This window comes from Odocoileus virginianus, chromosome 3 (assembly GCF_023699985.2).
Source record: "Odocoileus virginianus isolate 20LAN1187 ecotype Illinois chromosome 3, Ovbor_1.2, whole genome shotgun sequence".
Classification (NCBI taxonomy): Eukaryota; Metazoa; Chordata; class Mammalia; order Artiodactyla; family Cervidae; genus Odocoileus; species Odocoileus virginianus.
Genome location: NC_069676.1, coordinates 75,874,781 through 75,894,916, shown reverse-complemented (window position 1 = coordinate 75,894,916; position 20,136 = coordinate 75,874,781). Strand labels below are relative to the sequence as shown.

Below are 20,136 nucleotides of genomic sequence, written 5' to 3'. Positions count from 1 at the left end.
ATAATTATATAGTGAAACCAAGAGATAAAATTAAGTATTTGGTATTTGCCTGTTCAGGGGAGGAGTGAGAATAAGTATACATATTATGAAATCATTTTTTTATCATATAGAGTTCTATTTAGAATGCATTATAAAATGTGTATAACATCTTAATTTTAATCTAGAAGACAGGTTGACTTAATCAATAGTCTATTAAATTAATAAACATTTTAATAAAAGTAAAGATTATAATTTATCATAGAGCTTCTTCTTTCAAATAATCATACAAATTAACACTCTTTTGGCTAAATAAAGCAATGCAAATATTTTTAAAACTGATCTGAAATTAAGTTTTTCCCCATTAGAAAAATATCTATTTTTTAAAACTCTGAATAAAGTGTTCATCCTATAGAAATTATTCACAAATTTCCTAATTTGCTATTTAAACAAGTAGAGTTTTTCAAATTACTTCACTTGGAATCTTTATATTTTATTAAACATAAGATGTAGAAGTAGCAATACATCAAGACAGAGATACTAATATCAACCTTTAAACAGAAATACACATACCAAAAAAACACATTCTACATAGCACCATAATCTTATGGTGTTTGCTATAGTTTTGTTTTTGTCTTTCTATTTTTTTAGCAGCTATACTCCTGAACTGAACTGAACTGATACTCTTTCAAATAGAAGCCTTGTCATTTAACTACTATGTGATCCAATTAGGGTAGATGGTTCACTCTGTATCATTTATCATCTGCAGACTGGGAGTGAAAGACTAACTTCTCTCTTCTAAAGTAAATGAATTATTTAAAGTTATTATTTACCATAGTCAAGGTTTTCTATAATATAATTTCAATAGATAATACTAAAACACATGTAACATTAAGATCCATGATTTTATCAAGAAACTAAAATAAATAAGCAAACAAAATACTGCCATTAAAAGAAAGTTCTTATCAAACAAGGTACTACAATATATTTCCAAAGAATAAAACAGAAAATCTGAAAAGAAAAAACTTTCATCCTACCATCAAATATTTATTCACACTTTAAAATAGCTTTTCCAATTGAGGAAAATTAATGTAAAAGAAAAGTATTTCAAAAAAAAGAAAGAAAAGTATTTCAATATTACCTCCTGTCCTGATACAGTCACATATTGTGCAGAAGGATTTTTTAGTATTTTTCGTATTTCTTGCAAATGTGTTTGGATCTTGTGGGTAACGTCTTGAATTTCATCCTTCCTCTTTTTTATTAAAGGGAAGTCAGAAAGATCTTTGAATAATTCAGTTTTATCTCCAATCCTAAAAAATTAAAAAATGCAAATACACATATTTAAGCATATTATTTATACTAATTATCAATTATTTTTCAAAACATAATGAAAGGGACTCCCCTGGTGGTCTTTGGCTAAGACTCCATACTCCCAATGCAAGGGGTCCAGTGCTCGATCCCCGATCAGGGAACTAGATCTCACAAGCTACAACTAAAAGAGCCTGCATGCCACAACTAAGACCCAACACAGCCAAATAAATAAATATTTTTTAAAAACATACTGAAAGACCAAAGGGTGGGAAGTCAGGAGAACAAGATTCTAATCCCAGCTCTACCACTAAATATTTACGGGTAAGTTTCTTAATTTCTTTGAAGACAGATGAAATTACGCTAACATCACTTTCATTTTAGAAGTTCATGATTGTCATGATGAAACCAAGAGATGACATTCAACATTTGTTGTATATTCATAAAATAAATGAAAATACTGTCAAATCTTTTTTCCTATACATAAAGTTCTTTATGGGATAAAATGTAAAATGACTACCCCTTAAAGGATAACTTTACTTCTGCAATTTCTACATATAAAGCAGACCATCTCTGGCTATCTAGCAAATAAGCACAAGATGCCATCTGCCATCTACTTCTGGATTAATAAACCACTACTACTTGCTCAGCCTGGACCTCATCATCTGATACCTGAAGAAAACACCATATTTGTTCTGTATGATGGAATTGCCTAAATGCTAAGGGTTGTTTCCAGCTGTAATACAGAGCCTTTAGTATTCAATCACATTTCTAGTTTTATATGCAACTTCTACTATTAATTCTAAGGGAAGCTTAAGTATCCACATATCAAATGGTAAATTTGTACTTTCACTACTAGAAAGGAAAAACTAAGGGTCTGCTACTTACTTGGCAGCCTGTTCATTGAGTATCTTTAAGTAATGCTCCACTGGACTGAGGAGTTCAGGAATTTCTAAAATAAATGTCTGGAGCAACTCTGACTCAACATGGGAATTCACAGCAGGTATTAGTGCTTGAAATTCTGACCTCAAGTGATACAGGGTTTTGACAATCAGGAAGAACTCCTGCGTAGAACACTGAAAAGAGAAATATTTTTTACCTAAATAGCATAAGATACATGAAAATGAGATTCTGTTAGTGGTCTTTTTAAAGTTAGAATAAAAGAACATTTTAAGTTACTGTATAAATGAGTTCACTGAAATAAAGTATTGTTGATATGTCCTAAATGTTAAATCAGTAGTTTAAGTACTTTATAAGGTAAAGCTATAAAGAAAATTTGAGGCAAGGATAGGAAAACCAATACTTGTTCAGTATTTTTTATTTTAAAATATGATGATCACATAACAAAAATACAGTAAACAATGTCACAAATAAAAAGAATAATTCTGGGGAAAATCTACAAAATATTTAAGAGATAAAGGTCAAAATTCTTCAAGTATAATGAGATTTTACAAATTGACATGGAAAAGTTGAATAATTCAAAGAACAGTGGCTAAATGAACTGAATAAACTCATAGGAAAAAAATGTCCAATAAGCACATAAATAACCTCACGTATAATTAGGACAAGCAGGTTAAAATGACAAGATAGCATTTTTCACTTGTCAGAATGTCAAAGATTTAAAAGTATGATAAGAGCCAAGTCACACTGAGTATGAAAAATGACACTTTTATATACTATTAGTAGAGGTATAACCTTCCTGAAGAGCAATTTGGCATATATTTACAATACAAAGTATAATACCCTTTGACTACACAATTCCATTTTAAAGAATTTTAAAATATTTTTCACAAGTAGTTAAAAAAAAGTTTGTATCCGAATATTTATAGTAGTAGTTTTGGTAATAATATTGATGAATAAAAAACAAATACCCAGAAATTGAGATATTAGGAAAAATCCATTCAGTGTACAACTATAAGACAATTAAAAAACTAACACATCTGTAAATACTAATGTACAGATTAATACTGAACTCCATAATTTCAACATACTAAATGTACATAGTATATTTTTACACTATATACCATATATGTATTTTACACAATAAAATTTCATTTGTGATTCTTTAAATTATATATACTATTCTACAGAAGTTCAAGTATAATTTAACTTTCTCTAGTTACCTCTGGATAGTGGATATGCCAAAGGGTGGTAAAGGAAGACTTTTTACTCTTTATTTTATACTCTTGTATACTGTTGTAATTTTGTAACATGAGTGTGAATAATTTATACTTTTGGAGCTTTGGATACAAAAAGTGGGCTAAACAAGTGCAACTAATTTCACTCTGTCTTGAAACTATAGTCCAAGATTGTTTTAAAAGACATGAAACTTCAAGAATAATTAGGAGAAAAAGCAACAGCAGTAATCTCTTATAAGCTACAAAGTAAACAGACTAAAGGTAATTTGACTTTGAAGACTCTAGGTATTTGAGTCTTAAGCTGGCCATGAGGAAAACTAGGACTCAACTTGAGTTACACCCAGAATCCTAAGACTCAGGAATTGGGGGCACAAATTATCTTTGAAAGTGGAAGCTGGGGATTTGGGAATGGAGAAAACAACTGGCTGAAAGTGACATGCAGCAATTAAATCCTTCAGTCCCCTATTCCTCTTCATGTCACTAAAGGGCCACCATTCTCCTACTCTACAAAGACTGTAGTAGACCCTTGAACAATGTGGACATTAGGAGTGCTGACCCTCCACACAGTCAAAACTCTGAATAGAACCCTACAGTCAGCCTTCTATACCTGTGTTTCTGTATCCACGGATTCAACCAAGTATGGGTCACATAGTACTGTAGTACATATTTACTGAAACAGATCTACTGTAAGAGGACTTGCACAATTCAAAATCATGTTGTTCAAGGGTCAACTGTAGTCTTAGTCTCTGGAGAAGGTAAAACATAGGTATCTGAATCATCTTCAGGCACAGTGGAGGATGAGAGTACCACCAAAAGCAAAGGATTAAAAGAATGATTCCAAACTGAACGTTGAGATTCCCAGCTGTCCCCATCAGTCAGAAAGCTGAAAGTCCCTGGGGAGTCTCATAAGCCCAAGGAAAAATTATGAAGACAGCATATAGCAGGAATTCTCCCCATAAATGGACCGTCAAGTTCACACAACAGCTCACCTCATAAGCTGCAAGCCACATCCAACTACACAGAGCTTACTACCAGTGTTTTATTTCCTATTCTTTAAAAATGATCAGACTAAAAATTCTAACATGAAATGTAAACACTAAAATAAACAACTAGTTAATCAACCAACAAATACCAGAAGGAATGGAACCTATACAGGTAGAAGAAAATGTTAACAACATCCTCAGTTAAACAGAGAACTTTGAAATAAACAGGGAATCATGAATTAAGAATGGTATGTTATTATTTTAAAAGGAACATTCAGAGAACAAGAAAACAACCCCAAAATTGTATAAATTAACCTATGATAGTAGAAATGAAAAATTTAACAAAAGAGGCAGAAAATCAAGGTTCCAAGAAGGTAAAGCAAAAGGGTAAAGAGATGGGTAACCTAGAAGAAAGATCAATAATCAGTCCAGAAGATAAGAACTCAAATAATAAAGCTATAAAAGGAGATAAATTTTTCAAAAAATAATTCAGAGGTATATCATATATATACAATGAAACAGTACTTGACATTAAAAAAAATGAAATAATGCCACTTTGCAGCAACATAGATGGATCTAGAGACTATCATACTAAGTGAAGTAAGTCAGAAAGAGAAAGACAAATACCATATGATATCACTTTTATGTGGAATCTAAAATATGACACAAATGAACTTTTCTATGAAATAAAAACAGACTCATTGACATAGAGAACAAATTTGTGGTTGCTAAGGAGGACGGGGCCTGGAAAAGGGATGGATTGGAGTTCGGGATTAGCAGATGGAAACTATTATATGTAGAAGGGATAAAAAACAAGGTCCTACTGTATTGCACAGGGATTATAGTCAACATCCCATGATCAACCATAAAGGAAAAGAAGATATAAAATAAGAATGTGAATATATATACAACTGAATCACCTTTCTGTATAGCAGAAATTAACATAACATTGTAAATCAACTATACTTCAATAAAAAATAATAATTTTGAATTTAGAATTACTGATCCAAACTTTAAATAATAATTCAGAAAAATTTCCCAGAACTTGGTTGCCAGATTGAAAAGGTCCAATACAATGAATTAAAACAGAATCAAATCACAGCTGATCATCATGAAATTTTAAAACACTGGAGACAAAAAACACAATCTTCCATTTATAGAAGGAGAGAAAAAAGAACCACAGCAACAAAAAAATGTCACACAAAGAATTGGGAATCAGTATGACTTCAGACTGTTTAAAAATAATAGTAGAAGCTGGTGAAAAAGACAACACAAAATTCTAAAGGAAAATAATTTACAACCTAGAATTTTATACTCAAACTACCAATCAAGTGTGACAGAAAAACAAAGACATTTCCAGACATCACTGTTTCAAAACTCACTCCTAATACCCTTTCTCAGGATGCTTCCAGAGAATGTACCCCACCAAAATGAAGTAATAAACCAAGGGGAAGTCATGAAGTACAGAAAACAGAAGATTCAATTCAAGGGAAATAAAGGGAATCTAAAAAGATAGCTATTCAACAGGTATAGCAGGCAAGAAGTCCAGGTTGGATCAAGTAGGAAGCCTCAAGAATATGAAATGAACAGAATATTTGATGAAAATGAGTACCTTGAGATGAGAGGACAATGCAAGTTTAAGTCAATGGTAAGTACACATCATAAATAGTATATATGTGTGTGTGTATGTGTGTGTATATATATATATATAAATGGATGAATGCTTAGAACATATTTAGAAAGATAATTACTTATATAAGAAATGAAAACTATAAAAGAAAAAAAAAAAAAGCAGCTAGGTTCAACTGAACAAATGGTGAGTTCAGAATGTATCATAAAGCACCTCATCTCCAGAAAGGCTGTGGCTCACTGGGAAAGACACATACAGCAAACTGCACTGTTCGTATAAATATGGAGCCTAGAAATAATTTATAGCCTAGAATTGACCTCGAGTCACTTAATGGTATATCCTAATAAAAGTAAAGAGCAAAAAATAAACATTTTCAATAGAATTTCTGAATAATAATCTCATAATTATTGCAATTTGGTAAGCAAAAAAAAAAAAAAGCAATTGGTTGTTCATGCTTAGATATGATATCAAATTTAAGTGAGCAACGGAAATAAGGTGAAAGCCAGAAGTGCTTGCAACCAAGTCCTAAGTGCCCAGGCCAGGCTGCTCTCAAATTTCTTAAGCAAAATGACTCAGTGGAGTCACAAGAAAGCTGAGGATAAGGGTAAAACAGTTTGCTCTTGAAGTCAGTCATGTTCAACCCCATTTCTGGCAGCAGGCTTCTCTGTGGAAGAGCTTGAGAACACACGCACAAGTGCAGAGGCAGACCATCACATGGCTGGAAGAACCCCAACCTCAGCTCCACACGGAAAATGTGGAGTTGGGCTTCTATCAGTCTAGCTAAGAAATTAACTATAAAACCTACAAAAGTCTTGAAGTCTTCTCAACATTTACTAAGTGCTACACCCTTAGCGACTATGTATCATCTTCTTACAAAAGTTATTATACTTATTGAGCAGCTAATGTGAACTCCTATCACTAGCAGTATTTTCTAAGATTTAAGTCTGAAGTCTTACTATCAACAGAAATGTTTATTTTATTTCAGAGTCGGCCCACTTGGTATCCTCTATTATTATCATCATAAAAATACCTATTTGTGCCTATTCCACGGCACTTTCCACACAGCCAGATGGCCTAAGCCTACCACTTCCACAATATCCAAACAGTGTTCCTTAACATTTTCTGAATTTCACAAAATTGGCACAATCTGTACCCAGGATATCACTCACCATTTGGTGCATACAAGCAGAAACTTATTTAGAGTAATCTAATGATAAAGAATAGACATGTGTTTGATGGTATGTTCCAAGAGCCAGCTAACCTATAAAAATGTGGTTTAAAGCATTCAGACTTCCTAAAGTTGGTCTATACCAAATCATTTCTGATCTTCGCTTTTCAAATCAATCTTTAGACATATTCTTGTACAAACACTAAAAGAGCAATAAAGGAACAACTTCTGAGTGAGTCACAAGTTTCATCAGTATAAGCTGAAAGTCTAAAAAGTCATTCCTGTTCTGCATATTGGTTACTTTTAAAAGAAACTAGATTCTATTCTGTATGATCTCACTTGTAAAAACCAAACAAAAAAACCTGAATTAGTAGATACAGAGCACATATTAGGGTTTGTGGAGCATGGTTATGTAGGCAAAATGGGTGAAGATGGTCAAAAGGTAAACTTCCAGTTGTAAACTAAATAAGTCCTGGTGATGTAATGGCATGGCAACCACAGTTACTAATACTGAATTGTGTTTATTTGAAAGTTGCTGAAGAGGCGATCTTAAGAGCTATCTCTCATCAAGAGACAACAAAAAAGCTTTGCAACTTTACATAGTAAAGGATGCTAACTAAAGACTTATTGCGATGATCATATATATTGAATCCTTATGTTATATACCTGAAACTAAAATAACACTGGATATCAATTATACCTCAGTTAAAAAAATTAAGATTCTGACATTTACCAGAGTTCTAAACTTTTATAAGTACACAAACTTTGTGAAATGCAAATATCAAAGTATAGTTTAAAGAGAAGCAGGAAGGCATAATAGAAATCACCACAGTAATAAATGATGATGCCATCTTAATGCCATGGATACTATGATTCAGCTCTTTTGATTAGCCATTGATAATTTTCAGCTTTGCTCCTATCTTCTTTTGAGAAAAACAAACCTCTAACATCTGTCAGTGAATCCTTTTTAGTAGTGAAGGCAATGTGTTTAGAGATCTGCTGCTTGATGAAGGGTAACAAGCATGGATTATCAGCCACTGGGTCAAGGTCAAAAACAAAATAACAGATGGTATGTCATCCATTCTGTAACCTCAAAAATGTCAGCCATAATACTTCCTACTATCGGAACATCCTCTACTCTTGCCAGCAAAACAGAAACTCAGCAACTTCCCTGGCAGTCCAGTGGTTAAGACTTCACCTTCCAAGGCGGGGGGTATGGGCTGGATCTCTGGTTGGGGAGCTAAGATCTCACACGCCTCATGGCCACAAAACCAAAAGATAAAATAAAAACAGTATTGTAAAAAATTTAATAAAGACTTTAAACATAGTACACATCAAAAAAAATAATCTTGGGCTTCCCTGGTGGCTCAGTGGTGAGGGGTTCTCCTGTCAATGCAAGAGACACAGGTTCGATCCCTAATCCAAAAAGATCCCACATGCTGCAGAGTAGCTAAGCCCATGCACCACAATTATAGAGCCTGTGCTCGAGAGCCCAGGAGCCACAACTACTGAAGCCCACGCACCCTGCTCTGCAACAAGAGAGCCCACTGCAACGAGAAGGCTGAGCACTGCAGCTAGACAGCAGCCCCTACTTGCGGCAACTAGAGAAAAGCCCATGCTGCAGCGAAGACCCAGCACATTCCAAAATCAAAATAAATAAATAAATAAATGATTTTTTTAAAGTCTTGGGAAAAAGAAAACTCGAACACCGTGCATCAAGCAATGAAACAATAGATGCCAACCCCATAACCAAGACACACATTTTTTCCCTAGGGATCAGAATTTCCCAATTTTGACTTTTTCTTTCTTTTCAAATTTAGCTGAAGCATATGGAACAGTTACGTAAGTCCTCTTGGGCACTGCAAGTATTTTCAGAAGCAGCAGTTATTATTCTGGTAAAACAATGTAAATGAAAAAGGCTTAAAAAGGTAAAGACTAATAGAAAATTGGTCACAACTAAGGCTTTTCCAGTAGTCATGTATGGATGTGAGAGTTGGAGTATAAAGAAAGCTGAGCACTGAAGAATTGATGCTTCTGAACTGTGGTGTTGAAGACTCTTGAGAGTCCCTTGGACTGTGAGGAGATCCAACCAGTCCATCCTAAAGGAAATCAGTCCTGAATATTCATTGGAAGGACTGATGCTGAAACTCCAATACTCTGGCCACCTGATACGAAGAACTGACTCATTTGAAAAGATCCTGATGCTGGGAAAGATTGAAGGCAGAAGGAGAAGGGGACAACAGAGGATGAGATAGTTGGATGGCATCACCACCTCTATAGACATGAGTTTGAGTAAGCTCTGAGAGTTGGTGATGGACAGGGAAGCCTGGCATGCTGCAGTCCATGGGGTCTCAAAGAGTAAGATACAACTGAGTGACTGAACTGAACTAAAATTTTGGGCACATAAAAACTGTTCTAAAAAAATTATTAAATTGGCAAGGATTTACATTTGGGCAAAAAATAAAAGTTGCTTATATAGGGACAGCCAGGGAAAAAGATTTAATATATTCAAAACTGCTGCTACATCAAAAATGGTAGTGTCCAAAAATGTAAGCCACTAAAACCCAGTCAAGGACCCTGGTTTAAATATGAATTCTGTCACTTCTAAGCAAATTATTAACCCTCCTCTTAGTATCATTTTAGCCAAGGTAATGCAAGCTGTCATAGCATTATATAAAGACAGCAATATACATAATTTCCCGCCAGTAAGAAAGTAATAAGTGTTCTTAACCTCACAAAGTTTTTTCTTTTTTTTTTTTTACAACAAAGAGTCTAATGTATATGAATGACTTCTATAGTAGGTAAGACACTATAAAAAGTTTATTAACAATTACAAATATCACCAACTAATAATTTTTTTAATTTTAGGCAATTTTGAAGATAAATTATTTCTCTAACAAATCTCACTTGTTACTGTTATGATTTAAACTGTAAAGCTTGGTGATGAAAATCAAAATAATGTGTTTTACTTAGCTTCAATATCCACACTTGTCTGCATATTAATAATACCACAAATACTTTACAAGCAGATTTTTCCTTTGGTTAAATCAAATAAGAAGTTGTTGTGAGGTCAAAAGAAATAAGGAATCTCTTCTTAAAGTAGCTAGTCTAAGTAAACTTCCTACTTTGATGATGGTCCCCACTTTGAGGATGAAACAGGAGAATAGCCTGTATTATAACAGAACAGCCTCTATGTGTTGCTGTAGTTAACAGAAGTGGGCAAACAATGCAAAAATTGGAATAACCTCAGTGTGTGCAATTAAAATCTCTAAGGATTCTCTTATGTTATCTGTAAGATTTTACAATATAAAATAACAACAAAGCTCCGTGATGTTTCCTATTAATATCTGGTATCCCCTAGTGGCTCAAGGGTAAAGCGTCTGCCTGCAATGAGGGGGACCTGGGTTTGATCCCTGGATCAGGAAGATCCCCTGGAGAAGAGCATGGCAACCCACTCTAGTACTCGTGCCTGGAAAATTCCATGGATGGAGGAGCCTGGTAGGCTACAGTCCATGGGATCACAAAAAGTCAGACGCAACTGAGCAACTTCACTCTATCCTCAAGCTGAAGAAAATTAACAATTTTAAAGCACGTGATTTCTATCACACTTACTTTTTTGTGATAAATGCTACAGAGTCCTCTCTCTATGTCAGGCAATTTACGTAGATGATTTTCTATCTGACCAAACACACTGGATTCTGAATGGAGAACTTCAGATACAGCATCAAGTCGAGCATTTATTTCCCTGTGGGAACAGAGAAATGGCAATTATCAGATAAGTTAGGAACTCAGAATGTAGGCATTTCCCACTCTAATGCTCAGCACTGCGAAAGCAGCCACTTAGAAAAGCACAAAGGAGACTTCATCCATACCTGCAGCCCTTCTCTGCCCCAAAGACCAGGCACCACACTAGGAAAGTCATTAAACAGATGGAGCAAAGATGGGCTCCATAAGTTTTCCTTCCTCCAGAACAAACACACAGACTACACCCCCCAGCCTCCCCTGCAGTGAGGTATAGCCACATACCCAAGTTCTAGCCAATGAAATACATGTAGGAAGGATTACATCACTTCTAGTCACAGCCCATAAAACCTCCTGCAGTATTTCACATCCACTCTCTCCCCCTCTGCCAACTGGATGTTGAGACCAGGGCTGTTCTGTGAGCCACCTCACCTGTTGCCTCCATCAGCGTGAGTCTGTGAGTAGAGCCGAAAACCTTCCACCCCACATCTGCTATCAAATGAACTTTTCATTAGCAAAAAATAACCTTTTTTTTTTTTTTTTTCTATTTAAACCATTGAGATGGAGAATTTGCTACTACTGCTTTTATTACCTGGCTAATATAATGGATCTACAGTGAGCAACTGACTTTTCTACTCTGACTTAAATAACTGACCATCTCGGTCAAAAAACACTTCATTCAGCCAACCAGCTGCTTTAGGAGAAGTCTCAATGGTGGTAGCTGAATTGGTCATATGCTGGATTGAAAGGGGACTTAGGCACACGGAGCCTGGGCAGAGATTGGAAGCAGTAACAGAAAGGGCAGAGGATAAACATTATAACCTCAGGAAACTATATTCAATATCAGGTGATAAATTACATAACAGAAAAGAATATGAAAAGAATGTGTGTGTGTATATATATGTGTGTGTGTGTATGTGTGTATATATATGTGTGTGTGCATATATATATATAAAACTGAATCACCTTGCCGTATAGCAATAATTAACCCTATATTGTAATTCAACTACAATAAAAAATTTTATAAAACATCGGGAGACATGGGAGGCCAGGATTGCAGCATTTTATCAATGGCTACACCTTAAGTGATGGGCCACTTGGAAAGAAATGGTGAGACTGTCAACTCAACCTGGAAACTTGACTGATGTGCTCTAAATGAGATAAAGCCCATCCAGCACCTACACATGTCAAAGGCCTACACTAGGTATAATGGCCATATGTGAAAAAGCTGAAATAAGTAAACATATCTAGTAGAAAACGGGCCTTCAGTAAATGTTCTTTTCAAGAATGAATGAATGAACAACAAGCAAGCAAATGAAAAAACGAACTGACATCTGGGGGGAAATGGGGACATCAGCTACTGAATGCACTCTATCAAAATTCTTTTGGTATCACATGCATTGATGTAAAGGGAAACTTAACATCAGAATCCTGCCTACATGACTATTAAACTGTTTTACGATTAATTGAGAGTTTTTATCTTTCTTATCCCTGTAACTGGGCTTCCCAGGTGGCTCAGTGGGTAAAGAATCTGCCTGCAATGCAGGAGACACAGGAGATATGGATTTGATTCCTGGGTCAGGAAGATCCCCTGGAGGAGGAAATGGCAACCCACTCCAATATTCTTGCCTGGAGAATCCCACGGACAGAGGAGCCTGATGGCCTAACAGTCCACAGGATTGCAAAACAGTCAGACACAACACACACATCCCTATAACTATGCTGTGAAATCATGCCTGTTCACAAAGCAGAGGCCAATTTCAGGTATAATTGTTGCTCCATTTTTCTCTAGCTCATCCTCTGCTGCATAGAACAGGCATTTGGTTTCACATGACAAAGTAGAACAAGCCAGAATTTTGTAGACGCACAGGCTGATTCTTCCATTCTCAATGCTGTGGCCTCTTAAATCTCTTCAGTTTTTTCCATCCTATTGCTTCTACACTAGTCTAAGGAAATATGACCTCTCACAAACAGAACTGTTCTACCAAAACAGCCTCCGAACTTTCCTCCTCACATCCACCTCTGTCCCTTTTTCCAATCCATTCTCCACAGCACAGCCTGAGTGGTCTTCCTAGAACCCAAATCTGTTCATGCCTTACTTCTGCCTCAAGCTCATCAATGATTTGCACTAATCTCAGATTCAAATCCAGGATCCTTAAGTGACCTGCTTACCTCACAAGTCTCATCTTAGATCACCTGTTTCTCTCTTCTTCTCACTCTAAGTTTCAGTCGGACTGAACTTCTTCCAACATCTTGGTCACTCCAAGTTCTCTGACATCACAGCTTTCTCACCTGCCCCTCACTCTGCCTTGAAGACTGGTTTCCCTTTTCCTCCTGCCTACCACCTTCCACTTTGTTTGGTAAACTCCTTCTCACTCTTCCTCTGAAAGGGCTTTCTAGACTCACTAGACTAGATTTCATCCTTTGCCATCCTTTTCCATACAGCTCTGTTTTCTTTCCATAGTGAAACTTATAACTGTGTTTATTTCTCCACTGTCTTCACCACCAGACAGTAAGTTCAGTGACTGTGAGAGTCTGTTTGTGTTCAGTCATATCCTACTCTTTGCGACCCCATCGACTTGTAGCCCACCAGGCTCCTCTACTCATGGGATTTTTCCAGGCAGGAATACTAGAGTGGCTTGCCATTTCCCTCTTCAGGGGATCTTCCCAACCGAGGGACTGAACCCATATCTCTTGAGTCTCCTGCATTGGCAGACAGATTCTTCACCACTGAGGCACCTGGGAAGTCCTAAGCTCTGTGAGAACGGGGATCATTTCTCCAATAGCATAACTGATCATGATACACACTCAGTAAGTAGCTGCTGAAATCAACTGAATTTCGAAAACTACATATAAAATAAATTAAGATGAGGTGAAAAAATTAAATTTTCTTTGCATAAGATTGTTAGGGTAAAACATTGATTTATTTTATCACAACGTTTACCCCCAAATGCTATACAAATATAAAGTTTTATTTTAATAGCTCACTCCTGCACAAATGAAAGAAGACACCAATTGAAATAGATTATGTTGATGCTGCAGATGGTATGAGGACAGATAAAATAATGCCATCTGTGAATGTATAAGACAGCCAGATAGCTCCTCTCTCAAAAATTACAAAGGCTGTCTGAGATATGGAAAGATAAAAGCAAGAGAGGTTAATAAAAACTTAAATCATATTTATGAAGTCTTCCAAAAGACTTTTTTAAAAAAATATTCTCTTGGAAAATACACAGGTAGTGGCTTTTATTTTAGCCTTGTGACAGCACAGACAAAACCTTGTTCTGAATCATTTTCACATTAACCCAGCCTTCACTTCTTAGGGAGGTTAACAGCTCAGAGGTAAAGAATTTGAGCTAAGAAAACAAATAACCTCAGTTCAAATCCAGGTTCTTTCATTTACCAGTTATTTAGACTTGCCCTAGCTTCTCCATCTGTAAAATGGGAATAATAATGGTCCCTAACTCATATAGAGTTGTTATAAGGATTCAATGAAATAATACATATTAAGCACTTAGCAGACTGCCTGACACACAGTAACTCCTCAATACTTGTTAGCTGTTACCACCATTATTATACAGACACCTTTGGTGGTGGCGTAGTCACTCAATCTTGTCCTACTCTTTGCAACCCGATGGACTGCAGCCTGTCAGGCTCCTCTGTCCATGGGATTCTCCAGGCAAGAATACTGGAGTGGGTATCCATTTCCTTCTCTGGGGGAACTTCCCGACCCAGGGACTGAAATCTGGTCTTCTCTATTGCAGAAAGAGGATTCTACTGCAGAGAGAGGAACCTGCATGCAGATTCTTCAGCGAGTGAGCCACCAGGCAAGCCAGTGACACCTTTATTTGGTTACGAAATTTGTTCGGCAGGTACCACAAACAACAGCACAGGGGAGGGAGAAACAACATGCAAAACGTGAGCTGGGGTATAACCGTGTTTAGACAACCTCTAGGCATAGACATACAAAGCGGTGTTTTGTGCAGAGTGAAAAAGAAAGGATTACACAAGGAAGGCCTGTCCTAGCATCTTAAGTGCTAAATCTGACTGGTAGCAGTGACCTGAAGTGCTGTGCTGAGACTTGATAGGAGGTACATTGAGAAACAATGCCATAACCAATTACAAATGTCTAACACAGGCAGGGAGAGCTGGAGAGGGTGTGCGGCACTATTTACCATGAATTTCTCATTATTGGGGCAGCCATACTTCCGCTTTTAACTCCAAAAAGCAGATCAGAAGGCAAATCAGTAAAAATGACTTCCAATCAAGTTTCTTGGTATATTTCAGAACTGTTCTCTAATTGGTGGGTATAAGACTTTCTAAATAACTGTAATAAAATAATAGGTCAGACCACCAGAATAGAAAACAATTATTTTGGTGCAGTCAATGAGTGTGCTCAATCACTCAGTGTGACTCTCTGCTCCTCTGACCATGGGATTTTTCAGGCAGTGGGTTGCCATTTCCTCCTGTAGGGAATCTTCCTGACCCAGGGATCAAACGCACGTCTCCTGCATTGCAAGGTGGATTCCTTACTGCTGAGGTATCTGGGAACCAGCCAGTGAGAGAGATCAACAAAACAGGAAATAGCACTGCCAATTAAATGATGACACATATATTATTCTTCCAAGATGTCCTGTGGTACTCTACAATCGATTATACCACAGGATACATTCTAAACAGATGAGAAAGAGAACATCTGAGTCATTCATTTCATTCCATATGACAAAAAAATAATGAACCTAAGGTCCTGCAGATGACAAAGATTCTCCTTTATCACCAAAGATCCAACAAGTAAATGTGGGTGTCACTAGAGTCCTTCACATTTGAAAATCAATGGAGTGATGACGTTAGTATCTGTGGTGTGGGGCTATCACTGAAACACAGCCACTGCCACAGTAAGGACATGTGATCAGTCTGTACCTACTGGTTGCTATTTGTGGAAGATGCCTCTATTATTCTAATATAAGTTTATTTGGAGGGAAAGAGATAAACTACTGGGGAAAAGTTGGGGTTTTTGGTAGTTTGTTCTGATTTTTTTACTGAAAGGTTAGCTCTAAAGATAACATAAAATGAGTAAATTAAATTCAGACATTAACACAGTGGTCATATAATATGGCTAAATCAACTACCTAAACAGCTTTCTGATAGAAAGAAACATGAGTCATAGGCCTTCTTCTAGGGCCTAACCATCATTACTTGAATCTACCTAGCTTTGCCTTTCACATACACTACTCATTTATTCACTCAATGAGCAATTACTGAGTGTTTATAAAGCACCAATTGCATAAATAGAAGGAGGAACTTCCCTGGTGGTCCAGGGGCTAATACTCGGCACTCCAAACGCATGAGGCCCAGGTTTGATCCCTGGTCAGGGAACTAGATCCCACATGCTGCAAATAAAGACCCTACATGCTGCAACAAAGACTGAAGATCCCATATGCCCTAAGACCCAGCACAGTCCAATAAATATAAATTAAAAAAAAAAACAAAACAGAAGATGGAGAGTGAAGTGTAACAGTAAGAGCTAGAAAATGGAACAGGAACTTGGTCACGTGAATAATGCAGGCCACACAGGAGCTCTGACTTAGTCCTGAGAGCAACGGGAGTCAGTGGCTAACTTTGACAAGGACATAAGGACAGTAGCAGGAAGACTGATTAGAAGGCAGCTTCAGGAATCCAGGGGAGTGACACTGATGATCTGAACCCAAGCAGATGATATACCAGTGCAAAGAGTGCGTAGTTTCAAGAGGTATTATAGAGGTAAAGTAAACAGGAGTTGTGATGGATTATACAAGGGAGGGAGAGAGGAGAAAGAAGGAATAACTTCTTTCTGAGAGGTAATGAGAGGTAGAAAGATGCCATCTGCAAATATCATGCTCAAAACCTTACAGACCATGAAAGAAAGGGTTTATTTATGAAATTACATTCTAAAGAGCTATTCTGGATATTTAGTTAGTTGCAAACTGTAAATTACCCAACAAGATTTTTAGGATTTTTATTACTCATATTCAAAAGAGGCATCATTTTACCAAGAGACAATTTACCCCTTTCAGAATATTAGACAGAACAATTTCCTGACAGTTACCTTCCATTATTGGTTCAGGATACAAACCTAAGTCATTGAAAAGAGCATGAATGTGATTTGTGTTTTTGACAATAATGGGAATGGGTACTTCCAGACCATCCTTCCCACTGGGGACAATTTTAAAAGGCCAAACAAAGTATAAAAACATGTTGTTGCGAGTATCAAAGGACTAACAAAATGGTAAGGACAACATGGTAAGGAAAAACTATATGAGAATAAAAATGAAAACAAGAATCCAAAGAAATAATCCAGCAGTCAAAACTACTTTTGCACTAAAAGATATGCCAGTTCAGTTCAGTCGCTCAGTCGTGTCCGACTCTTTGCCACCCCATGAACCGCAGCATGCCAGGCCTCCCTGTCCATCACCAACTCCCAGAGTTTACCCAAGCTCATGTCTATGCCAGAAGAATCTGCTGCAAAAATGAGCCAGCTGCATAGTAAGGGTAAATTTGTAGTCTAGGTTAGTATCATTTGGATGAACTGAAACATGTCAAAACTGAACTTAAATTAAGCCAGTCCCAGACTGGTAATACCACCAAGAATCTGGCAAAAGCAAATATAAATATTCTACGGGAGAAGGTATCTGCACCTGAGTACTCATATTATTTATTTATTTTATTTTATTGAAGTATCGTTGATGTCAACTATATTGTGTTAGTTTCAGAGGTAAAGTGATTCAGGTTTTTCTTTCATACTGTTTCATTATAAATTATTACAAAATATTAAATATAATTCTCTGTGCTATAAAAACTTTCCCTTTGGTAAACGGAAGTTTGTTTTCTATGAGTCTGTTTCTATTTTATATATAGATTCATTTGTACGGTTTTTAAATTACACATATATGTAACATCATACAGTTTTTGTCACTATGTATAATATTCTCTAGGTCCATTCATATTGGTGAAAATGGCAATATAATATTTCATTCTTTTTTATGACAGAGTAACATTCCATTATTTATATATATGTGTGTGTGTGTGTGTGTGTGTGTGTGTGCCCAGATGGTAAAGAATCCATCTGCAATGCAGGAGACCTGGGTTTGATCCCTGGGTTGGGAAGATCCCCTGGAGGAGGGCATGGCAACCCACTCCAGTATTCTTGCCTGGAGAATCCCCCTGGAAGGGGCTACAGTCCATGGGGTCGCAAAGAGCTGGACACGACTGAGTGACCAAGCACAAACACAAGTGCACATATGTGCGCGCGCGCGCGCGTGTGTGTGTGTGTGTGTGTACACACACCACCTCCTTAGGCCAGTCATCTGTTGATGGACATTTGGGTCGTTTCCATATCTTGGCTACTGTAAACAGTGTTGCTCTCTCAAGTTACTCTTAAAAACAAATTTTCAAATAATACAACTAGTACACAAAGATAATCAAGCGTTCATGTATAAAAAGAAGCCAGATGAATAAGAATCAATAGAAGCGACAGACAACAGAAAGAGGCTACAAACTACCAAGCTTTGTGGGGTATGGGGCTGAATGAAAAAAAATACTCAAAAAATTCAAAAGACATTGTCAAAGGAAAGCAGATGAAGAACAGAACAGGTAGGGAAATTAGAACTTAAATCATGTAATGTAATTACATAATTAATTACATAATGTAATTATGTAATTACATAATCATGTTATGTAATTTCCATTGCTTTACAGGTAATCTTTCTTTGCCCCCTTGACATCTACAGGATTTTTGTCTCTGATTTAGAATCATACAGAGTTTCATTGCAATTTAGGAAAATGTGGATTCCTTGTTTGTTTCCATTGCACTTTGGATTCAATCATGCTTTCTAAACCTAAAGATTCACATCTTTCACGAAATGTGAGAAACTCTCATCTATCATTTCTTTGAACACCGTCTCTCTTTTGCTCTTCTCTCTCATTTCCTTCTACTGGAAATTTGATGAGGATTATGTTAGAACACCTAATTCTTGATTTGTCTTTTAGTCTCTTTTATCTTTGCTCACACTGTCTTTCTGTGCTACACTCTGGGTAATTTCTTTAGACAATATCTTGGATTTCAGTTATTTCATCTACTCTGGTCTAACCCACCAATTGTTTCTTTTCTTTTTTTTGCAAACTATTACTTTGGTAAGGAATTCACTTCCATGACTCATGAAGCTCAGGCTGAGTTCAGTGATGAGTTCTGGAGATAATGACACCCTACTCTGGACCTTCTCTCTCTTCCTCTGAGAGGGCAGGTAGCTAAAGATGAACAGAGAAAGGGGGGCGCAGGGCAAATTGCAGGAGACCATACATCTTATCAACAATGGGAGTCCTTGGGCAGACAAAGAAAAGAAGGACCTCTGGACTGACATGAAAACCACACATTTTGGGGTGATAAGTGTCCTGGAGGCAGACAAAGAAAGGAGGGAATCTCTGGCATCTGAATATAATCTTTTGCTCATCATGTTCTTATTACAGTAAAATTAGCCTTGCAGATAAGAAGTTCCCATCATGCAGTGACACCATGACACTTCCAATCAAGACTAAATAAGGACAAAAACACCCCTCACCTCAGGAAGGTGGAGCTGGGATGAAAATCAGGGAATACAACTCCCCTGGGAGTTCCCTCCCCAATGAATATTCTGCTCCTTCATTTCTGTATCTCATATAACCGCACTGCCAAACAAACTCAGTGCAGCTACTCACCTGAGACTGCCCACTCTCCACTTAATAAATCCTCACTTTGCTTTCCTGAACTCCCTACCTTTTCTCTGAATTCTTTCTGCAACCTGACAAGAACCTACTCCCCAGTAACACCTCAACTGAAAACCCAGACTCATGAGGCCTCAAGCCTTGCCCCTCTATTCCTGGAAGATGCCAAAGCCAACTATGTAAAAGGTTTTTTCAGAGGAGGAGACGACTTTTGTCCTCCCAGAAGAAAAACCCTCTCCTTTGCTTTATGAGGCAGGTAGCAATCCCAAACCATGGACAGGCTGAGACCTGCGCAGGCCTCAATCCTACCCACTGTTTATATTAATAAGAGCTACATGGAGTTGTTTTTAAAAATCAACCTGGTTTCTTCTGATGGTATGTTTGTGCTGTGCTCGTATTTTGATTCCCTTTTGTGTTTCTTTTAATTTGGTGGTTCAATATTCATCTTTCTAATCT

The 20,136-nt window shown here is 36.9% G+C and overlaps 1 protein-coding gene across 4 annotated transcripts in view; it reads right to left on the bottom strand.

Annotated features, from left to right (window-relative positions):
- Window positions 1-20,136, bottom strand: part of MSH3 (mutS homolog 3) — a 169,861-nt gene that overhangs the window by 80,445 nt on the left and 69,280 nt on the right. For all 4 annotated transcript variants that reach the window (XM_020875739.2, XM_020875740.2, XM_020875742.2 and 1 more), the window contains exons 13-15: window positions 10,816-10,948; window positions 2,173-2,360; window positions 1,118-1,286 (exon numbers count right to left, since the gene is read on the bottom strand). In XM_020875739.2, coding sequence (XP_020731398.2) covers window positions 1,118-1,286; window positions 2,173-2,360; window positions 10,816-10,948 — 490 coding nt within the window. The remainder of the gene's footprint in view (window positions 1-1,117; window positions 1,287-2,172; window positions 2,361-10,815; window positions 10,949-20,136) is intronic.